General features: G+C 38.0%; 1 protein-coding gene across 1 annotated transcript in view; it reads left to right on the top strand.

Moving 5' to 3' along the window:
* SGCD (sarcoglycan delta) overlaps positions 1-12,025 on the top strand; it is a gene marked incomplete at both ends in the record, with an annotated part of 422,413 nt that overhangs the window by 14,744 nt on the left and 395,644 nt on the right. The window contains one exon of the mRNA XM_080699026.1: positions 7,362-7,553. Coding sequence (XP_080555152.1) covers positions 7,362-7,553 — 192 coding nt within the window. The remainder of the gene's footprint in view (positions 1-7,361; positions 7,554-12,025) is intronic.

Below are 12,025 nucleotides of genomic sequence, written 5' to 3' on the forward strand. Positions count from 1 at the left end.
GCATTTACTATTGATAGTCTATTCCTGTCTTTTTTTGTACTAGGGATTGAAAACAGAGGAATTCTACCTCCAAGCTACATCAGCCCTTTTTAGTTTTTTTTTGAAACAGGATCTTGTTAAGCTGCTGAGGCTGGCCTCAAACCTGCAGTCCAGAATAAATACCATGCTAGTTTATTTCTATCTAATGACAAAGTCACAAAAATGTTGCTGTATTCATTCTCTGGGAAATATAATCCTATTACATTTGGGACCCAAGGTACAGATCATCTTTAAGTCAACTGGATTTCTGAACAGGTGAACACTGCAAATAGCCTCATGGAGGAAGAGAGTAATGCTTTGGATTTAAGCCTGCTTAGCATCGCTATACTTGTATGTGCTTTTGGAAAAGCAAATTTGTGTGAGTGTTTATCCTTTTACATCTGATATTCTAGTTTCTTCCTCACCTTGTGCTAGGGGGTATAATTTACTATTTGAAATCGGCCTGATTTTTATTCATGCATTGAGCAAACACATGCCTATGTTACATATTTCAGTTGCTACTGGTGTGTGAGGAAGTTTGAGAAACTTAAAAGTGCTGAACCTATATTCATAGAGGCGCCATGTGTTCATGTAAGAAGTATTCTATGAAGAAATGCCACAAAGTCTAATGTAAATGACCACTGTTGTATGATTATTAAGAAATGGGAGTGCATATTATTATAGAGGGTGGAGGAATATTGTTAATCTTCATCAAGCAACAAATATTTATGGTGTTGCTATGGTTGTCTAGAGACACAGCTCTTGACTCCCTATAATTATGGATCTGACTAGCATTGTCTTGTGTTCTGTACTGTCATCTTATCTTACTACCTTTTTAATGACACACAAACTTTTCACAGTGGTCTTTTCCAGGGTCATCTGACTGTAGCCAACTTCTCCACGTTCATCTCCTGACTGTCCCCATTCTCCTAAGTCAAGCCAGGTGTTCTAGCTTTGTGCACCTCTGTCCTTTGCTTTCTTTTCTCTACTTAGAGTGCTTCTTTATCCCCATATTCACTTTGTTGTTTTCTTATTCTTCGAGCACCAGTTGAAATGTCGTGTCTTCATGTAGTTCTCTCTTGGTCAGTCTTTACAAAGGACCGCCCTATGATGCTCTTTGTAATGTTACCAGGTATACGGTGCATAACACAATTCATTTCTATATGCATTTACAACATTCATTCTTTTCCACCATCCAGACTGTGAGCTTCATAAGGGCGGAGTAATTCTTGTCACTTGCCGTATAGAGATCTTGGCACAATATATGGAATTTGATCAGTGCTCTATAATCATTTGACAAGTGGGTAGATGGATGGAAGACATTTATATAAGTTCAATTTAAGACGGAAACTAGAGTTAGAGTGGTAAGCAGAATTTCATACTCCTAGAAGTACAAAATGAAAGGATGATATTGAGCCTTGTCTCTGAGGGGAAAGAGAGAGAACACTGACTCATAACATGAACTTGGAAGAAAGACAGAGAGAAGAGAGTTGGGAAAGAATAAAAAGATGTTGAAAAAGAACCCTAGGTCTGCAGTGTCCTAAATGGCAAAGAAATTTCCTGGGGGGAGGAAAGTTGGGACTGCTAAAAGATTCAAAATTATAAGAAAAATTAACATTAACAAAAGCAAACTAAATTTTAATATTAAACTATCAAGACACCCAAAAAGGTAAAGAACATGAAATTAAATACATTACTGTACCCCCTCTATGCCTTGGCTTTATGAAACATTTAACAGTGATTTCTGATAATCATGACTTCCAGGAAGGTTTCTATCAGTATATGAAAATTGTTCAGAAGGTGGCTTGGCAAAAAATGTGAAAAGGAATTAAAGGTGTTCTTATGTTATTTAGTTTTTAAACAATTAGTCAATTCTAGAAGGCAATAAAAAATACTCAGATTTCTCCTAAAGATAAAATTAGAATCCAAATTGCTAAGTGAGAATGATGGAAATGAAAGCTACAAAATACAAATGCAACAAAAATGCAAGGGATGGAAAAAGTATATATGGAAAGAGGTAGGGAGAATGTGGATCATCAAGAGGAGAAACAACATTGGCAAAGCCAGAGATGGGCCTGGAAATCATCTTTGTATGTTCAGAGCATGATCCCTGGGGTACTTACATCAGAATAAATTTCAGTGCTTGGTAAGAATACAGCTTCCTGAGACATACTCACAGTTACTTAGTTAGACTCTATTGGTGTGAAGCCTAAGAATCTGTGTGTAATAACTATCCATAATTTTTCATATATAAAGTCCGAAAAAACATTCCAGTGGAACACAAAAAATTGTACCTTCCATGGAGTCTTGCTCTGCAGTGACGTCTGTGGTGATATTATACTCATGACTTGGTGTATGCTCAAGGCTTGACTCAGCATTTTGAGTGCTATAATGCAGAAGACCTGACCATACAACTTAGAGGAAGATTTATTTGCTCACAGTATTTTGGAGATTCTGGATTCAGTCTATGGGAGGCCAGGACGTGAAGCTCTGGACATGGTGCTACATAGGAAGCAAAGAGAGAGGAGGAGGAGGAGAAGGAGAAGGAGGAGGAGGAAGAGGAGGAGGAGGAGGAGGAGAAGGAGAGAGAGAGAGAGAGAGAGAGGAGAGAGAGAGAGAGAGAGAGAGAGAGAGAGAGAGAGAGAGAGAGAGAGAAAGAGAGAAAGAGAAGAGAGAGCGCAAAAGAAAAAGAGCATGAGTCTGTTTTCACACCCTGGAGGCTAGAAGCAAGAGAGAACAGGGAGAAGAGGAAGGATGTATAATCCCCAAGGCCACACCCCCAAAGATCCCTCTTTGGCCAATTAGCTGTGCTTTCAACATTGCGACTGTGTTTCCGTGAAAAGTAGGGAGACTTTTAAATGCAAACTATTACAGGGTATTGATCGAAAGGACCACTGGAGGACCTGGGGTTTATGAGACTGCAAACTTAAACAGTTTGGGCACCTGTATTATTCTCCACGGGGAAAGTGGAGAATAATGCACTTAAGGTAAAAACATGAATATGCATTTAGAATGAGAGAGGAAATTAATCTGTTAATTTTTAAAAGGTGACATCGCAAAATCTAGAATGATATTAATAAGTAGTTTCACATGCTTCTGCACATTTCACTTTTATAGCCTTTGATTTTTCTCTTCAAATGACAGCTATCTAGAAAGTGATAGTGACAAATAGCTAATATATAGACAGTTATCTCCTGTGGTATATGCTTAGGGCTTGTCTCAGTTTTGACAGAAAATTTTAATTATTGATGACTGTTACAGAAAGTTTGCAGCTTTACATCGACACATCTGTTACATGTGATCTACAAACAGCATCCTCGGTAATTATATTTTTTGTGGTTCTTATAAAAATGTGTGGAGCATTTATAATTATGTATGATATGTAGAGTATATTCTTAGCAGTAGAGAAGTTTGACTAGATATCTGAGAATTGATATTATTGAAATTTAACTCATCTGAAAATTTCCCCTTCTAACTCCCATTTTATTCCTCTACTACACACATATTTTGGTCATTGTGGGTCATGATTACATTTCAGGTTTTTTTCTTTGGTCCTGCACCTTCAGGTCACAATGTTTAGTAAGTTAGCAGAAGGAATGAATCTTGGAAGACATCCCTATATCAGGAGAGGTAGCAATAACACATCTGTAAGGTGAGCAACCGGAAACCACATAAATATATTCTGTAGCATACAATCTATATGAACCCCTAATTCAGCTCCCTCTTGATTGGGATCTCCAAAATGCCTTTATATTCTTCAAAGCTACCCAATGCAAAGAGAAATTGGAATAGAAAATAATAGGGCTTAACCAGTTAAAATTTAAACCATCTTTATTTTAGTTCCACAGAAAATTTTGACTATGTTCATGCATTATGGGACCCTTCCAGGGATTTCACAGAGGCCTGTCCAAGTGAGGATTTGAGACTACAACATTGTTCTCTGGGGAGTAAATTTTTTTTTAGGGAAAAAGCAGAAAGAAACACAGATTAGAGCTTGTTTTACCATTTTATTTTTATTACTTCAACATGGTTTGATTTTTATCTAGAAAATTAATGTGCTCAGCATATCTAATTTTTTAATGCAGGATTATTGATAACAAATGTACTTACTACCTTATGTTTGCCCAGAAAGGACTTCTATTATGATCATTTGTAGAAAATTGCTCTCTCCTATCCCTGTATTTTATTAATTTTACAGAGTTGGAAACTGGAGTATTTAGTTTCATATGGCTTATTAAAGGGTATGTGGTAGAGATGCAAGAATCTCCAAACATATACAACAGGCCACTCCTCCATGAAGTAAAGGATCTCAACTTTAATCCCCACTCTGCTTCTAATTCTTGGTGTGGCTTGAAATGGAGCTACTAGATCTCCCTGGCCATGAGTTCCTCTGCTAGTAAATGATGGTTTTTGACACAGTCACTGTTCCTCAGGAGTAGGAGGGCCCTATGGAAGGGCCTCAAAGGTAGGCAGACCCTCTTTCTTACCTTACTGTGTTAAGCAGAGGAGGTCTGCTTTTTTTATATGTTTGACATACTTACATTTCTTTCAAGATTTTTTTTTCTATTACAATAGTTATAACAGGGACAAAAATGTAAACCAATTTATTTTGGATATTTTTTCAAATGATTGGATCCACATGAGCAGCCTTTTAACAATGGCCCACCCTGATCCCCAGATTCTAATGATGGAGATCAGAATTGGTGTTTAAATTTCTTTGGGATTCTGTTGCAGAGTGAAGGTTGAAGGCCATTATTCCAGAACAATGCACAAGCCCATCTACCCTTAGGATTATCTGGGAACTTTTATAAATACTGATGGCTGGGTGCTAGATCTATGCTTGATATTTAATTAACCTCAGTGTAGATGTTTCAATAACCCTATAGTGGACTCTAATCTACATCAAGGACTGAGAATTCCCACTCAAAGTTACCACTGCATTCTATTAAACTGTAACAGGCTATGTGTTTAAAAAAAGCCACAAACACGATATCTATGTTCCAAATCCTCTTCCATTTATCGAACATATCATTTCGGTAAATGACTATTTTATACTCAGGTTATATAATGATACTGGGTGAGTGACAAGAGAAAAGGTCACTGGTGTGCTGGCAGTATTATTAGTTTCTCTCTATTCATTAGTGGAATAGCTCACTGTTCACCCTGCCTGCAAAAATCTAGACTGTCATTCATGTCTTTACCCTACCACAAACCCCACAGCCATCCACCTGCGGGTGAACTTCTCTAATCCTAACTCGGCTCTTCCATAAAATCAGTGGAGTCAAGTCAAAGGACCTTGCAGAGATGATTTGAAGATTCTCTGATCATTTCCTTATTTTACAGAATATGATTTAATGGAAAAAAGGTCTGATTTCCTTTGGACCTATAGGATATCCTTTCTACTTCTAATTGATCTTGGTGTGTGTAAAAAACCAAGTGAATAATGATGTGTTATGCTCTGTTTTTCTTATAATGCATCCGTGACTCGTGGAAGGATTGTCAGGAGCTGAGTTAGAAAAATAACATCTTACAGCACAAAACTAAGTTTTTTGGCTGTGAACCTAGTGCATCTGGAGCCTGAAGTAGAAATTTGCAAGGATCCATACAAGAACCTCCTGGCGATGTTTGACTCGGACTTTCCTGTACTCCCAGACTGCAATCGAGCCAGTGGGAAGGCAGTGGGAGATCATACATTTGCTCTTAATTCATGCACTTTTTAAATTCAATCCACATGTATACTTAAACATATAATCCAGGTTAGTCCTAATTTCAGCACTCAGGTAGTGTTTGGAATGAGGCAGATGCCTGTAAGATTTCATGGAACATTTTTGTTGGCCATAGGGAAGATGTCACTTAGGATTTTGAATGGAATTCCATCAATGCCTGATGGCCATGCATTCTATGGGGACTGTTAGATTGTATGTATGTGTTGTGTTGATTAACTAAAACCCATCAAGTAATCATCTGCTAAACCATGTAGAAAATGAACTGATAATCAAGGACGTGATGGGACCCACACTTCTGTGTATCAATACAATCACTTTGTACTACGTATTCCTAATGTAACTGCTATTGGCTGAACAAAAATAAGCAGAGACAAGTCTTAGTTGCTGGGAATGCAGTATACCTATATGAGGGCCAAAAGAAGTAAAACGCACGCCAAAATGTCATGCAGTCGTCCAAATAGAGAAAAGCTATAGAAGGTGTGTAGTGAGATGGCTTAAGACAGCAGAACAGAGGGGCTCTGTCCAAAAGACCTTGTGCTGAAGCCCTTGGGGCCATATTCCTGCAACTTAGTTTTAGCAAATCATTCTTTATAGCAATTATCATTTTGAATTATTGGTATTGTATAGCTTTGTTTTCACTTAATTTTAAAATTTATTTTGGCTTGGAAATTTTACAGAAGTGATTAGATTTGTGCTGGTGACTAATTAGTAATGCTAGTATAAGGGTCATCTGTGTGAGTAGCAGGGACTTGTGAAAATTCTGTACTTTAAAAGGGATGAACATTATTTATGGTTGACAAATATTTTTCGAACTAATCTCACTTTACTGTGATCATTCTTTACCTGGTCCTTCCCGTCAGCTTACGAGCTCTGGGAAGGCTGGTGCACATCTTACTTGATTTAGAACCTTCCTTATGTTTACTAAATAAATAAGTTGATTGACAACAATCAGAGCCTAGCTTACAGGACTAACATGGAGGGCAGTGAAATATTCAGTAGGTTATCACTTGTTGAAGATTCCCAAGTCAAATGAGGCTTCAGATTTTTGTTCCTTCAGAACTCTTTGGAGCAGAAGAAAAAAATATCTACTTTTGCTACCAACTTCTTGGAAACACAGAGTGATTGTAATCAAGATCTTGTTTCACTCTCCAAATAAATCTCAAGAGTAGTATTTTTATACCACAAGATGAAGTGATGGGGTTAACTTAATTGGTTTGGACTAATCCCAGATTTTACCTTTAGGCCTTTGATAAGGCTCTGAAGGTTTCCCTCACAAAGATATTGGAATTCTAAGTCACTTGGAAAATGGAATTTTAGGAGACCCTTTCCTCTCAGGATATGTGCAGATGTGGGTTCTTTATATACACTAGGGAGGAAGGCATCATAAAATAAGTGGGCTCGAGCAAGTACCCAGAGGGGTCACTTTTGAACAGAGGAGGCAGATTTTTATTTATCAGAAACATGAGATTGTACAGACAGCAGCCAGCTATATCATTTCATCAGTTGATATTCATTCTCATTCTCTCTCTCTCTCTCTCTCTCTCTCTCTCTCTCTCTCTCTCTCTCTCTCTCTCAGCATTTAATGTGAGTGCTTCTCTCTCAACTGGTGTATTTCAGATGCCTCAGGAACAGTACACACACCACCACCGGAGCACCATGCCCAGCTCTGAGGGGCCACAGGTATATAAAGTGGGGATCTATGGCTGGCGGAAGAGATGCCTGTATTTCTTCGTCCTACTCCTCATGATTTTGATACTGGTGAACTTGGCCATGACCATCTGGATTCTCAAAGTCATGAACTTCACAATTGTAAGTAAAACCACCCATGGCTGTTTAGTTCTTGTTAGGGGAAGGGGGAGCATGAAGAGGGATGATCAAGGAATTTAGAAAAGTTATGTTGGAATGATTCGATATATCCTACAATTTCTTAATTTCTTTGGGTGAAAAATAATTCCTGTTTGGGTCGAATATAGACTTCAACTTCTAGCTTATCTCAATTCTTCTGAGGCTGGTGATCCAATTTAGAGACATTTTTCTCCCTTTTGATCTCTCCTGTGATATCTCCGCTGTGTTTCTGTATCCTGTAGCTTTTAAGAAGTAAATGATGCAGAAAGAAATATAGGATAAATTCAAAGTAGCATGTAGTAATGATAAACGGTTTCAAAAGGCAGGAGTTATAGTATCTAAGTACAATTCAGCTTTGAGCATTATCTAAGAATTCTAGTTGTCTGGCTGTACCTCCTTTCTGTCCCTGTGAGGATCTCCTCAGTTTTTAAGAATATTTCCCCTGCTACTGCATGGGTCAAATAGTAATGAAAGGGATTGATATAAGTTTCATTTGGGGTAGGGGGAATTTGTATTCTTTCTCCTTTGAAGAAATGTTTGCTGTTGCTTGCTTAGGCTTTCTATATAGACTGGACAATTCCTTGTTGAGGTTCAAATGAAAATATAATCCTGGCAAGATAACTTCCAGCATTGTTTTGAGGGATTTTTTCTTCTTTTCTATAGAAATTTCAGAGTATATAAGAAATATAAGTCATTCAAGTTATTAATGAGGAGAGAGTGGGCAGTTTTTTGCTGCCTCTGAGAATACTTTTCCTTGTTCTGATGTCAAAAGTTAATACTTAAATTAGCCACAAAGCAATGCTTGTTTGATAAAGAAATGTAGCTACAACAAAATTCACAGTGAAGTTTCCATGTGAAATCCCCAAATATGGTAATGAATGTTTACAGTTTCTGAATTAGGAAGTTTATGTTTGCATTTGCCATCCTGTACACAGTCATACTTCTTGCCTTCACTAAGGTAGTTTCTTTGGCTTGGACTGCTTTTCTGTGTTTTCTCTGTCTGAAAAATACCCTTTGTGATAACTCTGAAACTCCATTTATGTATCTCTTCTTATACTTACCATCTCAGGTCATTGTTTTTACAGGTCTTGCCTAAGTGGAATGAGCTTCAGGAAGGGCCAGGACTGTATCTTTCCTGTGTGCCTTCGCCCATCACTCTTGGTCAGGCTTGCTGGTGCTTGGGTTAAATAGGAGTCTATAAACCAGAGTTAGAGACATTGCTTCAGGCAGCAGAATGGCTCACTTAAAAAGTTAAAGTTAGGAAACTATCTAATCAAAAGTTACCTTAAATGTTATGGAGTTCTATCTTAAGGGAGAAAAGGTCCAATTCTTTCAGAAAATACGAAAGAGTTTCTGTCCTGCAATATCTACTTGGGAAGATTATACTGGTCACCTTCCCTGGGGTCAGGGGAAATCCCAAGTAATAGGTTCGAGAGTATTGGAGGGCATTAGATTCTGCTACTGAATTGAAATCTGCAAACACTTTTTGAACTCAGCCTCTCACTTTAGACCAGCAGAATTCAGAGAAGTCTGTAAGTAAGGGGAAGAGACATGATCAGCTCTACTGACTAGAAAGCTTAGGCTGGTGGGGCTGGAATAGAATGGGGAAAGTTCTTAAAGTATTAAGGCTGCAAAGAGCTTGGGGCACCCTTGGTCTATTTGGTCTTAAGTCCAAGTAGTCACAATTCTCATCTATTTTTTACAATGATCGGTGGTGATCCTTATGTGAATTTAAAAATAAAACCTTAGAAATGCTGTTGTGTCACGGTATCGAGCAGGAGAACACTGAAACTCCAGTGGTAGCATGGCGAATAACAAGTCAAGAGATATTTAAAATATGGAATTGACCCACCTTGATTTCTGTTGAATGCAAAAGATGAAAGATATTTTGTAAGAATTCCATTTGGTGATTGGTGAGAAGTCAAGATGATATGGGCCCTAATGCAAGATAGTGTTTATAACCTTCTCACTGGAATCCAGTTGGGACCACATTCCCCCCCACAACCCCAGGTCTCTTCTTTAAGCTAATTCCTCTATTTTTTTGTTTTGTTGTTGTTGTTGCTGTTGCTGTTGTTGTTGTTATTGTTACTATTATTGTTATTATTATTTTACCTAGTCTTGCATTCACTTTTAGAATCTGACAACTTTAGGGGGAAAGGGTTTAAAAATATCTCAAATTTTGATTACTATGATACACCAATATGGCTTCTCGAGTGTGTTTTATCTGGCAAGCTTCATAAAAGTATATGCAAATATATACTGAGCACCACTTCACTCTGGGCGAGCAGGGAAGCAGTGTGACATTGAGGTGATAAACTATATGAAATCAGCTAGTACCTGTAGTTAACTAAATTGATTGTCAAAGTTGAAAGTCCTTAAAGCTTTACCAAACCAAGTACTTACTAAGGTGGGAATAAGGCCATTATTAGCCATAATTGGTACTTTACAGGAGTAATGCATTTGAGCAAATAGGGCTGAAGTGTTAGAAAATTGGCCTTGCCCTGCAAGTTAAAAGCATATTTTTTCCATCATTCACAGTATAAAACATAGTCTTTCAGAATTATAATTCTATTGCACAAATAATAATTTACTGACAATGAAGATTTTGCAAAGAAAGAGTAAGGTATTAATCTATGTTAGACTGGAGAGTGTGATATGAAAGAGAAAAAGAAATCAATGAAGTGGCAGTTATGCATTGTATAGGGAGAGTTAAAGATATCAGCAAGAGAAAAGAGTGATTATTTTGTATGCTTGGATTGTCCTGTAATTTAGAATTTGGGAAAGTTTACACTATAATCAAGTGCTCTGAGTTACAACGAACCAAGAGGGTGATGTCAAAGTGGTTCTGAGGAATTGGCATGACACCCAGAATTAGATACTTGGAATTTGCTTTTTTGTTGGACTTGTATTCTGTGTTATCCCTAAGGATATATGTCAGATGAGTCCTAAAATAGCAGTGGGAATATAAAACCAAGCTTTCCTTGCTGCTCTCGACAAATATTCTGGTGTTCATTACTAGACAGGAGAACAGGGTAACACTTTACAATTTCCCCCACATAAACCAGTATGTGGTTTATCTGTACAATAAACACCCCCACATCAACCTATCCTGGTTTATCATAAACTGCGCTATATAAGGGAACTAATATTTATTGCATCTATCCTGAGTTAGTCATTGTGTATAACACTCAAAATCTCATTTAATTTTTCAAACAACTGTACAAATTAGGCAGTTATTTACATTCTACCAAAGAAATTCCAAGGCTCAGAGATGTTGAAAGACTCACTGAAATAACATACAGCTAGAAAGTGAAAACTGGTGTCCACCAAAACCCAACCTTTCCACTACCCTGTACCTCTTCCTCCTAATTGCTACAGTGATCTGGCTCCTCAAAAAAATTATCTTGAGCCGGGTGTGTTGGCGCTCGATTGTAATCCCTGTGCTTGGGAGGCTGAGACAAGAGGATCACTCAGGTTTGAAGCCAGCCTCAGCTGGTTTAAGAGACCGTGTTTCCAAATAAAATATAAAATAGGTCTGGGAGTGTAGCCTGGAGGTAGAAGGCCCCTGGGTTCCATCCACAGTACCACCAAAAAAAGAAAATTATCTTGGATGCCCATCCTGGGTGATCACTAACAATTTTCCTTCCCATCCCAGGTATCTGGTGATGTTTTTAACCTAGAATAGTTCTTTGGTAGTTGAAAATCTTCAATCCCTATGCCACTTTCCCAGGAACCATAAAACGATGGCCCTTGCCCTGCAGTGTCTCCAACTTTTGCCCTCTGTGTTAATATAAACATTTAATGTAAATTTAGTAATGGCATCCATGTCGTAAAGGTTAATGGGAGGACTCTGTGAGTTAATTCATATAAATCATTTAGGCAGTGTCTGACACATAGGAAGGCTAGAAGCAGAGTCATGAAAGACACGTGACACACAGTGCTGTGGCAAAGGGTGCAGACTCCAGAGACAGATGGCCTAAGTATAATCTTCCCTCTGCAATTTGCTCTTTGACCTTTGACATTTTCTTTGACTGCTCAAGTTTGCCATTCCTCAGAATTAATAGCAGAACTTATAATCCTTGTGAGTATTGGAGGAGGTGGCAAATGTAAAGTGTTTAGGACAGAGCCAACACATAGTAAGTGCATTATATAAGTCCTTGCTATCATTTATTTCAAGCTCATTCTGTGCTGAGCCCTCTGTTGTAGTTTTCAAATGAAATCTGACTTTAATCTTATCTCAATAGATACTCTTATGCTACCAGCTTTACAAGGGAAAACTTTTCTTTTAACTTGATCTGAGATCACACCATTTTGTAACTGGTACAGGGTAGATATTTGAACCCAGGTTGTCAGATTCCTGATCCTGTTCACTTAGCTAGTTTGACACACTGGGGTGTGGTACAGAAATCCCCAGCTTGAGTGGCTGGGATGAGATG

Source organism: Muscardinus avellanarius (assembly GCF_963383645.1).
Source record: "Muscardinus avellanarius genome assembly, chromosome: 7".
In the NCBI taxonomy this organism is placed as follows: Eukaryota; Metazoa; Chordata; class Mammalia; order Rodentia; family Gliridae; genus Muscardinus; species Muscardinus avellanarius.